At 35.3% G+C, this 14,388-nt stretch overlaps 1 protein-coding gene across 1 annotated transcript; it reads left to right on the top strand.

Annotated features, from left to right (window-relative positions):
• The first annotated feature begins 1,976 nt into the window (after positions 1–1,976).
• Positions 1,977–14,388, top strand: LOC132167154 (cysteine synthase, chloroplastic/chromoplastic). The gene is made up of 10 exons (XM_059578054.1): positions 1,977–2,474; positions 5,054–5,163; positions 7,056–7,113; positions 7,905–8,168; positions 9,820–9,957; positions 10,185–10,236; positions 10,345–10,424; positions 11,383–11,442; positions 12,307–12,387; positions 14,046–14,388. Exons 1-10 carry the CDS (start codon positions 2,220–2,222, stop codon positions 14,136–14,138), a joined length of 1,191 nt encoding a protein of 396 aa, XP_059434037.1. The 5' UTR covers positions 1,977–2,219; the 3' UTR covers positions 14,139–14,388.

Below are 14,388 nucleotides of genomic sequence, written 5' to 3'. Positions count from 1 at the left end.
TAATTATTAGTAATCATCCTCTCTGTCAATTATCGAAGTTGACCTGTGTTTCATTGTTGATTTGTTTCCTAAACTAAGGCTTTGTTTGATTCGTGGAATGTTTAGTTCATTGGAAATAGATTAGTTATTATTGAGAATAGAAGAGTATGGAATAGATTAGCTATTCCTATTCTTTTATTTGGTTGTAACGTTGGAATAGACTAGCTAATCCTATTCCTTTGTTTGGTACAATACAATATGTTAGTGAATAAAATTATATTGTAATCAAATTTCCTAAAATACCCTTATAATACAAATATAATTTATATTATTAAGGACTTTCATTCTTTCTTTTTATTTTTTTATTTTTTATTTTTATAAAAACATAAACAACTTTATTATAATTTCTTTTTCTTTTTTGTTTTTAATTATGTCAGGTATGTGGTTTTTTTTTCCTAAAACAAATTATATTGTAATCAAATTTCCTAAAATACCCTTATAATACAAATATAATTTATATTATTAAGGACTTTCATTCCTCTTTTTTTTTTTTTTTTTTGCAATTATGATACAAAATTATTTATATATATAAAAAAATATAGTTAGAGAAAACAGAATCAAACTCAATCTTGAAATCAAAAAAATATAGTTGGAGAATGTACAGAGAATCAAAAGAAATCAAAAAATACATTATATATTTGTATTTTATAAAAACCTTGTAGATTATGTTTCTCCGTTAAAGAAAAAAAAAAAGAGAAAAAAGAGATTCAGAGAAACAGAATAAAAAAGAAAAAGAAAAAAAGGCACATAAATAAAAAACAGAGAAACAGAGAGAAGAAAGAAGAAAGAAGAAAATCAGATAGAAACGGTATAGAGAATTAAAAGAAATCAAAAAACAGATTTTTTTTTTTTTTTTTTTAAAAAAAGAGAGAAACGGTACAAAGAAGGGAGACGACATAGAGAGAAAAAAAATTCATTTGTACTTGTAGAAAAACTGTACCAGAAGAATCAGAAAGAAAATAGAAAAAGAGATAAAAATATAGAGAACGAAATATAAAGACGGAGAAAAGAGAAACGGAGAGAAATATAGAATAATATGAGAGAGAGAACGAAATTTAATTCCACAAGTGAGGTTGTTTGTGACAATTTACACAATTAATTTAATCATACAGGAAATGATTAGCTAAGCCACTCATTTTTTAGTGGCTTAGCTAACCCTGTGTGTATGTGATTAGTTGTCCCATGAGAATATACTATTCTCAGAAATAGAGTGTTATCAAATAAATGACTAGTTATACATAGTGTTAACTAATCCAATCTAAAGGTCTATTCTGCACACCAAATAGGACTTAAAAGTGATTCCATTCCGTGGCGTGAGTAGATGAAGAAGCAGTTCATTGAATCTGGCCGGCATTTGTTTTCTTTTCCAAAATTTTTTTGTCTGTTTTCATAGACAATGATTAGCGGAATTTTTTTTCTATAAAGGAATATGGAAGGGAGAGTGAGAACCGGTATGAGACGACGAACTTTAAGGACAGCTGGAATTGCTATTTTGCCAATCACAGCTCAGATTCCAGAATAACGAAATGTTATGAGAGAGAATTAAACGAATTCAGTGGCCTTCATTTTTTCTTTCTTTTTTTAGTATTTGACTAAGAAAAATAATGGCATATTATGATTTAGGTTTCTTATTTATGTAAATTACTTTTCACTGCTTACTCACGCTCCAAACAAGCAAATGTGATAGGGTTTTTTTTAGGACTTACAACAAATGGCGAAAAATAATCTTTTTTATTTTATTATTTTTTTTGGAAAAGGCAAAATATTTTACACCAAAATAAATGAAATATTTTGTAGTTAATTACTGTAAAATTCGAGAAAAAAATTGCAGCCACCCATAATATAATCACACACTATGCTTTGTCGAGTTTGATTTTCAGATGCGAGCTTCTAATTTATTTTTATAATAAAATATTCAGAATTTCGTTTTGCTTAATCTTCACTTCAGACATACGAATTCTCGATTTACATTAAAGTGAGTTATTTTAAAGACTCAATTCAAATATATATATATTTGCAGAAAAATATTTTTCCATGTAGTTTGCACCGAAACAAACCAAAGCCTCCGGGTCTCTCACAGCCAAAAATCATCCTTTTAATACTTTCGTTTTGCTCGTTTCTCTCAACAAGAGAGGCCAACACAAAACCCCAGAGGAAAGCGAACTTAGTGCTGACAAACAATGGCTGCTGCTGTTTCTGCTTCTCTGATCAATCCGTTGACATCCTCTCTATGCAACTCCAAATCTGAGCTCTTTGCCGACTCTTCTCGGACATTGAAACAATCCTGGGTGGGTACGCCCACTTCTTTGAGGCTGAGGAACAAGAATTGTGCCAGCAGGAGGCTGTCTTCAGGTTGCTCTGTCGTGTGCAAGGCAGTGTCTGTGAAGCCCCCGACAGAGATTGAAGGTCTCAACATAGCCGAGGATGTCACTCAGGTCAGTCACAATCCATTTTCTTCTTCTTCTTCTTCTTCTTCTTCTTTTTAAGGATAATTTTGAGGATTATGAAGTGGGTCGTTTTGGTTTCTTGGTCATTTTAGTTGGAGTTGGTTAACTCTGAGAATTAAGTTACTTATGCGAGATAATCATGTTGCTTTTAGGATTATTTGTGGGAATTATGTAGTTGGGTTGTTTTTACATTACTGAAATTTGAGTGTGAGTTGGAGAATTTCGATTGGTTTTTGCTGCTTAGTGGATGCTTCAGTGTTGGTGAATACGTTATTCACGTTAAAGAGTATCTATTTATGAATTAGTTTATTGGAAAATTTCAGATTTGATGTAAATTTTCAACCATGTCCGACTATTAAAATTTATTTTTTCCTGATAATTAACGAAAATCATGAAGTGGGCCGTTTTGATTTGTTGAGAAAATGGATGGCAATTGGCAGATGTTTTAACGCATTCATGACTAGAAGAGGTAACTTAAAAGGAAATTTATATGTTTTCTCGAATCTTCGTTGTACTTTTGTTACTGTTGATAAGGTCAAGTCTTACTATGACTATGCTAGCTATGTTGGAGGTCAACTTATTGGTGAACAAGGATGAAAATTACAGCTCTTTAAATCATTTTAAGTTAATTGTTATTCTGACCAATAAAAAGAGTGAGTTGTTATGTTACTTTATTATATTTTTTGTTGAGTAAACTGACCATTTCGAGGTTAATTGGTGGGATAATATTTTTTAATTCTTGAAAAATAATGCAATGTAGTTGTATTCGTAATTAAAAATAAAAAATAAAAAAATAAAAAAGTGAGAGAGAAATATGCAGGTCAATAACATCTGGGTGCTTTGTGTAATTGTTGATCTGGTCAAACTCTTACTTCATGTAGGATTTTTGCGTTCAATAACTATGGAACAAAGATTTAAGTTTTTTGTAGTTTTCATTTTTTTCTTCTAGGTGAAATGTGCTTATTGATTTTAATTTTTAACTAGTAGTTTGGCCAATGAACTGTACCTCAATGGCATCTCCTCCCCTGTAAGAATGGGTTGAAGAGGGAAGTTGTGGATTTAAGAGCCAATGATATAACTTATTAATCAAAATGTTAAAAAGAAAGTAGTAATCTGGTGATGCTATTATGTATTTTCGGACGGGCTTAGTCCAATGCTTTTAAATTCGAAAGTGAATTCTAGAATATAATAAAGTGGAACATTTAGAAGAAAGCTTGTTTAAACCATTAAAAAATTCATGCAATCTATTCTGTGGCTTCACACTTGCTGATAAGGTTTGCTATTATCATGGGAACTTCTGGTTGGATTATTTCTTTAATGTATAATGTTAACATTTTTTGAGTATCAATTTTTTATCCAGGCTAGTGTTGCTGAGGTACAATTTCACTTTAAGACTGAAGATGGAAGCACTGAAATGGGTTTCTTTCATCAATAATTGACACTCTAGTTGTGAAATTAATACTTTGTTAAAAGGACTTAAGGAAATTGCCATTAAAAATCTGTACTTCAAAGGAAGAAAATATTTTACTACAATGAACATGAAATTTTCAAAATTTTGATTACTTTATCTGTTTTGGATACCTTGTGTTAACAGGTGATAAAGTCAACTCTTTCCTGATGGAGCTACTTTTAGGTTAAAGTAATCCATGAATAATATTAGGATCATCAAGTTTGAGCATCTAATGCTTACTTATCAAAAACTTTTTTCTAAGCTGTCAATGCTTGTTTTTAGCGAGGAACTTTTGGATCAATCGTTGCAGAGTGCATTGTTTCACTTACCTGCAGCTGATCCAATTTGGAAAAATGAGTTTCAGTGATTTACAACTTAGAAGTGATAATCACTTTATAATAATTGGATCATTTTTCATTTATAAATTTCTTTGCTACTCTGTATATATTGTTAAGGAGCTCATCTTGTATTATTAACCTACAAAATTTCAAAATTCTGTAAATTAATGAAGACAAAAAACTAAAATATTTCTGAGTGTGATTATCAGTTTGCAGAGTATACTGCTTGTCATGTTAGCTTCTTACACGTCTCAAAAGTTAGAATTTGTTCTCTCAATTCTCTATCTTAACATCAAGGTAACAAAGAATTTGCTACTCACAACATTTTAGATTTTGGGTTATGTGCTAGTACTGTGACCATATTTCTTGGCCTGAAATGTTCATCATATAATCAAGTATTCTTATATCATTAACCATCGAGAAGAAGTGCATTGATATTCTGTGGATTGTCTACAACTTTAATCATGGCCAAATTGAGTTGTCTTGACATTATTCACGTTGATCTTGGTGCATCTTGACTCTGAAGTTCTTGAGAACACCTTTACTCGTCTTTACAGTGGAATGTGGCAGGGATGAATTGCAATCTTCCACTTTAAGGTGGTCAAATAAATGCCATTAGTTGCAGGCAATAGTTTTCTGTCAGGGTCCAAAACTTCAGTTCTTGCTATATGTAAAGCTATGTGCCTTCTTTTATTGCATACCTTATATCTATATATAAAAGCACTGTGTCATACTTTAATCTCTTACTTATTTTTTGTATTGGTTGCTTTGTGACACAGCTTATAGGAAAAACCCCAATGGTTTACCTGAATAGCATTGTGAAGGGGTCTGTAGCAAATATTGCTGCCAAGCTTGAGATCATGGAGCCATGTTGTAGTGTCAAGGACAGGTGAGGAAGATAAAAATGCTACTCTAGGATTTAAAAATTTATGAGCATCTTGTAGTTAGTATTCATGGTGTTGAAGTGTGAAGATAGAACTGACAATCTGAATGACCCACTTTGAGAATTATGTGGACTTACAATACACACTGCTTTTTGATTCTTTTCTATGAATATTTGAAGCTTTTGTGGAGTTCCAGGGCGTTCATATGTCAGATTTTCCTTACTTTCTGATCGTGCAGGTATTTTTTGATATTGATAATGTGTTTGAGCTGGCTGGGATTCTAGATTTTGGGGTTGCGTCTTTGCCCTTGAAATATATTGGTCTTCCGTTGGGGGCTTCCCATAAGGCCAAGCATATTTGGGATGGTGTTATTGAGAAGATAGAATGTCGGTTGGCTAGTTGGAAAATGTTGTATTTGTCTAAGGGTGGTAGGCTTACCCTTATCAAGAGCACCCTTTCCAATCTACCTACGTATTTTATGTCCCTCTTTCCTATCTCCATGGTGTTACAAACCGTATTGAGAAGCTTCAATGCGATTTCTTATGGGGTGGGCTAGACAAAGAGTTCAAATATTACTTGGTGAGATGGTCTATAGTGTGTACGCTAATCTCTGAGGGCAGGTTGACGATTAGAAACTTGTTGAGGTTCGATCATGCTCTCTTAGGTAAATGGCTTTGGCGCTATGGACTTGAGAGAAGGGCTTGGTGAACACTAAATATGGGAGTTCATGGAGAGGTTGGTGTTGTAGGAAGCCTATTGAGGCGTATGGGGTGGGGTTATGGAAAAATATTATGAGTGGTTGGGAGAAGTTTTCAAGTCATACTAGATTTGAGGTGGGAGATGGCTCCAAGGTTCGATTCTGGTATGATTTATGGTGTGGGGATATGGCCCTTGAGGAAGCCTTTCCCGGTTTATTTGGTATTACATGTGCAAAGGATGCCTTTGTTGCGGATCTCTTGGAAATTCCTGGATGTTCCCAGAGCAGCTCATGATTTGGAGGTGGATGTCTTTGCCTTGTTCTTCTGGATGTTGTATTTAGGGAGAGTAAGACCGGAAGGTGAGGACAAGCTGTGGTGGGTCCCTTCCAAAGAGGGTATTTTATAGGTAAATCCTTTTCTAGTGTCATGACTTGTAATGACGGTTTTCGCTTCCCTTGGAAGAGTGTTAGGCAAACTAAGGTTTCGTTGATGGTGGCTTTTTTGCTTGGTTGACGGCCCTAGGAAAGATCCTTACAATGGACAATCTCTGGAAGCAGCACATTATTGTGGTTGATAGGTGTTGTATGTGTAAAAGGAATGGAAAGTTTGTGGATTTTCTTCTTCTTCATTGTGAGGTTGCTTGTGCTATGTGGATTTTTTTTTTTACTGCCGGTAACTCGAAATGTTGTTGTGTAGAAGATGGTACCTTTGTGCCTTGTGATGTCTTTGGAAGAAAATGAATGCTAGAAGTTTTGAGGAGTGCGAGAGGACTTTGGAGGAGTTGAAGTCTTTATTTTTTAATACCCTGTATCTTTGGACAACTTCTTTTGTTTTTGCTTTGGTGATTATTTTTCTTAAGTTTCTTGTTCTTTTTGCTTCTACTAGTTAGGTGACTTCTCTTGTATACTTCTTGTGTACTTGGGGTGCCTTATGCATTTTATGTTTTCTGAAAGGTCATTTCTTCAGTGAGTAAAATCTAGCTTTCTGTCCTAACAAGCTCACAATTTAGACAGCTAATATGTCCAGTTGTAGTGATTAAAGACTCATATGTCATATCTAAGATCAAAAAGGTGTTTACTATACTGTGAGGATAATTTTTATCCTTCTAATATCCTAGTATCTGTCCTTAAAAGTCTTGGGACTAGACTTGGAAAATGATGTTTAATGTTCTCATTAAGTGTTCTGATATTTGGCTGCAGGATAGGTTACAGTATGATAACTAATGCTGAACAAAAAGGAGTAATAACGCCTGGAAAGGTAAGGGGCGGCAGATACAACTCTTATGCACTTTGATGAAATTGTAATATGCACTTACTTTATACGCAGCATTACCTTAAGGATTTTTTCCATTTGGACACTTGAGCCAGAAATTTGGCTCCTCCTAAAACAAGTTAGCCCTTCCTTGATTGGCCACCTCGATGAAAATGATCTCTGTATGCAATTTTTTGTAAGCGTGAATGCCCAGATCAATGTAATTCCATTTTAGTATGTTTCTATGGGAGTATTATGCCTTAAGCTAGAGTAATGGTGTACCGTCAGACCCTAAACTTTTTAGTTGTGAAGGTCAATTTATGGTTGGCCTTTCCTGTATCAGGAAGTGGACCTTAATGCATGCCTTTTGTCATAAATTATAGTGGGGCCTGTGTCACTTATATTTCAAGCCAGTAATTGGATTCATCATGTATTCATCTACTCCAGCTTTGCAGGAAAGTTGTCTGACATTATATTGGCAATAGCCTATAGCATGCAATAGTTGCAATGATGGTGACATGAAATTGTAGGGGCTTGACTGTCGTGAAATCTAAAGCCTTTTGTTGTGGATTTAGTAATTGAGTTCATCTGTTGTTGTCTTCTATTTGTAATTTTTAACTGACACAAATGTTTGCGATTTTTATTGAGTCACCATGAGATGACTCATACAAATCAGTATCCCTATTATTTTGTGGCTCTCATTCTGATGGGCAGACTAAATTGGAGCTTCATTTATTTGCTCTGCATAACATCCAGAATCATTCTGAGATAGCTGTTTTCTTTCATGTATTTTGTAGAGTATTCTGGTGGAACCTACAAGTGGAAACACAGGCATTGGTCTTGCATTTATTGCTGCTTCAAAAGGATATAAACTCATCTTGACAATGCCAGCATCAATGAGTTTGGAAAGAAGGGTTCTTCTTAAAGCATTTGGGGCTGAGCTTGTATTGACTGATTCAGCAAAGGGCATGAAGGGAGCAGTTCAAAAAGCTGAAGAGATTTTGAAAAGCACTCCCAACGCCTACATGCTTCAACAATTTGACAATCCTGCTAATCCTAAGGTATGTGGTCACAGTATCCACTTATGACTTGTTGCACCTCATAATTATCTCGGGATATAGTTCTCCTCTGTCACTGCTTTCTACCACTATCTAGTGTCATGGACTCATTGTATACCAACCACAAAGCATGAGAAGACTTATGTCAGGAGGGACAATGCCAGATATGCCCACAGTATGATTGGAATTCGACTCATATCTCATCTGATGAAGTTTTCTTGCAATCCTACTGATCATGCATATCTTCTAATTATAATTATGTTATGTTACAAATTAAGAAACTTGCAGTCCTAACAGGCACATGCTTTTTAATAAGGGAAAAATATTGTAGTGGTTATGGGGTTTAACCTTTTATCAAATCACTCCCTAGGGTTTAAAATTTATCAAATCGCTTCTTAAGGTGTGCTTGTTATCAAATCGCTCCCTCCATATATCTACCATTAGGGTTTTTTAACGAAAATTGTGACATGTAGGTATAAAACCACGTCAGACCCAATAAAATAACTCAACAGAGATAACAGTGCCACCTCAACTTAACATATGGCAAAAAAATTAAATTTAAAAAAAGAAAAAAAGAAATAAAAAAAACAACAGAAAATGGAGGGGATGGCTGCTCATCCATCCCCTCTAATGGGGTGGTCCCTTTTTTTCCTTGGTTTTTTGTTTTGTTTTGTTTTTGTTTTTTTTTGCCATGTGCCAAGATGAGGTGGTACTTCTGGAACTATTTTATTGGGCCATGTGTCACAATTTCAATCGAAAACCCTGATGGCAAGTGTATGGAAGGAGCGATGTGATCCCAGACCTGTAACTATGGTGGAAATGGGGCTTATCCGTTTCATAAACAAACTTTCCTGCATTTTCTCAGTTTATGTTCATTACTACTGTTGTATTACCATTTATGCTTTAGCTATGTTTTTCCAATTAAAGAACCTGCAGTGCAAAGTCTGGCGATCAACTGAAACATTTTGCAGAAACAGATCAATTGCATTGACGCAGAATAATATTGTGCAGATGCACGTAATTAACAGAATAGCTGTGAGGAGCCATCTAAGAGTTCTCCATGTGGTGTACTGATGGGATTATTTCAATCACCTTACATCCTATGTATAATATATTCTTGCCTATCAAGATTATAGGGTCATCTTGCTAGTGTTGTGGACCTGAAATATGGATTGTCTAGATAGCAATGTAAAACAACTCCTGGAACGTGTAGAATGGACAAGGGCCCAGTTCTAGATGGCAGCCAGTGATAACTAAGCCTCAAGTTTCCTCATTGTATTTGTCCTGGATATTTTGTTCTCAGTCACGTAATAGTAATGATGATGATTAATTTATTACTTATAAAATATATAATAGTGACGTTGATGATAATGACATTAATGATATTGAAACTGTTTAAGATGAGAGCAAACAGTTCGGTTTGATTGCTAATAGGTAGACCCGGATATGAGACTGCTGTTATATTAAGGATTTGAGTACTCAAATTCGAAGCTTTTTCTGAGAAGTTTTCTTAGTTGTTCCTATAGAATATAAATACTTGTGTAGGTAGGATTGTATTATTAGGACAATGCTTTGGCCTGGAGATCTTGTTTTAGTAGCATGTTGGCTTTGATACAGTGAGATATAAAATGTGGGTACTGTGTTCTATGTGCAGGTACACTATGACACAACTGGTCCAGAAATCTGGGAAGATACAAGAGGCAAGGTGGATATATTTATAGCAGGTATCGGAACTGGTGGAACCATTTCTGGTGTTGGTCAGTTCCTTAAACAGAAAAATCCCAAAATAAAGGTAAGTTTTTGCCAAACCATATCGGACATTTGTCTTATGTTTATGTGCTGACTTTACCAAATTGCTCATTACAACATGTCCTATGAAGAGGGATGGGGAGTTTCATGCTTTTCCTGGCATATGATTTCCCTTAGTGATGAGAAAAATGTTTTCAAAGAAAGGGCTGTCATCTTTTACCTTTATTTATATTTTATTTGAGCAGTCCCATTTGACCCGTGATGTATCAGGTTATTGGTATAGAACCTTTAGAAAGCAACATACTTTCAGGTGGAAAGCCTGGTAAGACAACAAATAATTCTGACTATTTCAGTTAAATCTAATATATTTTTAAGGGTTTTAAAATTTTTTAATTATTTGACTTGTTATGCTATTACCATTTAAATGCAGGTCCTCACAAGATTCAAGGAATTGGAGCTGGTTTTGTACCCAGGAATTTGGATCGAGAAGTGGTTGACGAAGTCATAGTGGTCAAGTGTTAATTTTAATTTTAATTTTTTATGATATACCATATTGCCTTCAATTTGATTTTTTCTGTTTTTCTTCTACTTTATTCCCTAGGAGGTTTTGGAATCTCCTCATGTCATGGATGACCGACCACCCCAAGACCAAGTAGTGGGACTTTCACTGATTTGGGCAGTACAAATTTTGATTATGCTAACGTGGAATTTTGTTAATCTTGCATCTTTGTACCATTATGACAATACATTCTTGGTTAACTGATCAGCGAATAACTAGTTAAGTGGAAGTAGGTTCATTACATGGGATTGTGGTAATTGTAGATGCTAAATTTCAGAACATAGTAATTTTTGTACTAATAGATCATAATATAGACTGATCATCATCTTTGTTGCTGCTATGTAATGCAGCCTAAATTAGCATAAACATGGCCATTTTCCAAGTGCTAATTAAGACTGGAGATGTCTAATGAGAATCTGTCGGTGACCCTTATTTGTGCAGTGCACGTGCCTATGTATGAACATAGGTCATCTCTAGTCATACACGAGCATGTTGATTTTCTTTTGTCCATTCTTCTTTCTACAGTATAATCTTCAAGGGGAAAAAAAAAACTGCTTAGATCTGCGCCTTCAATGCCTTACTTGCCTTATCTTTTGGTTCAATGGTCCACGGGGTAAAACATGCGTTTGCAATTAGTGAGCACTTGCACAATATGTGTAGGCACTAGTATTTCCTATGTAATTTTCCTTTTTTTTTTTTTTATAAAAAAAAAAAAAAAATTATTGTATTAGTAAGCTACACACATACCCAGTGAGTTTTGAACTTACGACTTCATCCTCCATCTTATTCTTACAAGGGGAGGAATTTTCATCTGAATTAGAGTTCTTTGGTTAGTAGTTGTCATAAACGTCAACTCTTCTTTTTGTGTGTTTACCATTACTAAGTTCTCACATGCTGTCATTTTTGCAGATATCCAGTGATGAAGCTGTTGAAACTGCAAAGCAAGTAGCACTCCAGGAAGGCTTGCTAGTTAGTGCTTTTTATTTGTCTTTTCAGCCATTTTAAAATTTGAGTTGGAAGCCCAATTGGACAGTATGCCATGGCGTATACCTCTCTGCATTCACTTGGATGCACTAGAATGGCTTAATTATAACAAGAAAAAGAGAGGTGAAAGCAGAACAAAATGATTGAATAGATAGTCTTTCCTATGAGGTTTTGTCATCGATTTGACAAATCTTTTTTCTTCTGTAAACACACACAGAGATCAGTTATATTTTAGTCATGAAATTTCAACAAGCAAGATGCTAGATCTGCTTCATGATATTATTTAGTTAATCAGAAAGGAAGAAACAGAACTTGGAAGTCAGTTAAGGCGGCAATAGATTGCTTTTTACCATGTTCTTTACTATCATTCAGTTGGATTGTGAATCTACCAGGACATTCCCACTCATAGTGACCCATAGTGATCGGAAGTAGTGTCATGCTGTCAATATGCTTTTTCTCCTTCTAGTTGATGAGGGCATAACATCTTTGTTTTATATTTGAATTGTATTCAATCATCTTCTCTCTTTGTACTTTTCCTTGGCTTCAACATCCCCTCCCCCTTCCTCCATTCAGGGGGGAGGTTTGGGGTTCGATCTACCATGAGTGTGGGATTTGCGCAGGTTGGGAATTTTTTAGTGATTCAAAAAAAATAAAAAAATAAAAAAAAAAATCCTGGAAATCTCTCTCTCTCTCTCTCTCTCTCTCTCTCTCTCACAGATACACATATGTGCATATGTTACATTTATATGAATGTATGTGCGTGGGTGTGGGTGTGGGAATTTTTAAGTATTTTTGCATGTATGTGTGTGCTAAATTGTTCTTTTTTCACATGGTTTCCTTACTATTTAGGTGGGCATCTCCTCTGGGGCGGCAGCTGCTGCCGCACTGAAGGTTGGAAAGAGACCTGAGAATGCAGGAAAGCTCATTACGGTATGTCCCTTTTTTCATCCTAACAATGAAAAAACTTGTGAGAAATTCAGTCCTTGAGTGAGCTGCGGCACTAGAAAGAGGAAAGGTGCCCTCTGGAGAATTATAGAATCAATCTGAGAATTAAAACCAACTTCAATGGTTAAAGGGTTTGGTAGAATCAATAAATTGGCAGGTAATAAGTAACAAGGCATACTTAAGACTCTTCATGTTACATTTTGGAACAAACCGTACAGCTAAGAAATGACCTGGTGGGCTATTGTGTATAGTCTGCACTATGACGTTAGCTGGTGCGTGGTTCTATTTTGGTTCAGTTTAGCTTTGGTTTTGGGAGACACCTTTCACACCAGCAAATATTAGCATGTTGTAGTTGCTTTCACAGATCAGATAACTAGATTATGCTTTACGACTTGCATTCCGTGTCTATTTGGTTTAACCTTCTTAGGGGTTGTATGCATATGTATGTATCTAGCCTCTTGCAGTAGCTTTTATGTGTGACCTTTGTTTACAATATTTTGTAGAAATATGAAGTGGCTGTCATTGATTGGTCTCGTCTCATTTCATAGAGTAAGATAATAGAACTGAATTTTATTCAATGGAGATGGTGCACTGTAAGTAATAACAAGTAAAAAGATTGCACTATGGCTATTTGTACCCCCATTCCAGTCTTCCTTTCTGGCTGTTAAGTGATCAAATATTAATTTTAAGTTAACTAAAAAGAAAAGACAATTGGGATTCCAGGTTGCAATGTGAGTGTTACAAATTGTGGACATGCTTAGGTAGAGTTTAAATTAAATGCAAAGATGGCTAAAAGGACCTTTCTAGATGAACCTGGTGGCCTTCCACTGTGTACCAACCCAAAAGCCAGCCAGTCAAGTTTTGGGGGCCTCTATGTCTGACTTAGCTAAATAGCAGCCCCTTTTAATTTTGGTCCCCCTTTTCACCATTGGGTGGGTTTTGCACAATTGGTGGTGTACTTTACTGGTAGATGCCTTATATATTTTATAATTATCTTCCTTAATACTTTAATGCATATTAATGTTCTGCTTTTGGCTGTGTTGGGCCAAAACTAGAGCATCCATATATGAATCCATTCTGGTCAAACCAATAAAGTACTTACGTTCTGATTGGCAGAGTGAGGTTCTGCAGTCCAGCCATCTGACACGTAAATTTCCTGTAGACTTGGTCTCCAATGAAGGAGAAGCATTTATTTTAAGACTGTGGACCCTTAGTTAAAGTATTTTAGTTGGTTCCAGAAACTGTGGTTCCCATCATCACCACTTCTTGAACTGTTTGTGTCGTCAGCAACCAGAAGCAGTCAAATACTTGAGAGTAATGCGACTCTTCACACTAGATTTTGACACCGGTTGACGTGTAGCGATTTAAAACATGCCGCATCAACCGGTGTGAAGCCAATGCAAAAATCTATATGAAGAGTGGCCTTACTCAATATTTGAATCCACCATAACAAGTCATGAATTGTGGAATTTGTAGTTTGGACAACTATGTTGGATTTTTTGTTCTCTTTCTGGCACTTGGGATTTAAAGCTATATATGTTGTCGAATATGCAGTAAAAATATTTAGTGAATTATTCTAAATAACTTTTGTTCTATTCACCACCTTACCTATGCACTCATTTGAGAATTCAAAATGCTTGTAGGTTGTGTTTCCCAGCTTTGGCGAACGATATCTATCCACTGTTCTTTTCCAGTCGATCCGGGAAGAATGTGAGAAAATGCAACCCGAGCCATGAATGAAGCACTGTTAAGAACCATATTGTTTCAATGTAATTTTGCATTTTTCTTCCGTGTCATCCGTCGTGTGTACCATGCTAGGATCCGGGTCTTACACCTATGACTGGTTTTCTCCTTTCTGGAAGGTAATTTCCTAACAATTGCCCCTCTGAGGGATGTGCTTGCATATGTTCTTCCACTCAATACATTGGTTCTCAAGACACAATAAATTATAAAAGGGATTCAAGATTGTCCCCAATTTTCTATGCA

Source organism: Corylus avellana, chromosome ca1 (genome assembly GCF_901000735.1).
Source record: "Corylus avellana chromosome ca1, CavTom2PMs-1.0".
NCBI classification, from domain to species: Eukaryota; Viridiplantae; Streptophyta; class Magnoliopsida; order Fagales; family Betulaceae; genus Corylus; species Corylus avellana.
Note: the sequence above shows the minus strand (reverse complement) of the source record. Positions and strands in the feature narration are given on the sequence as shown.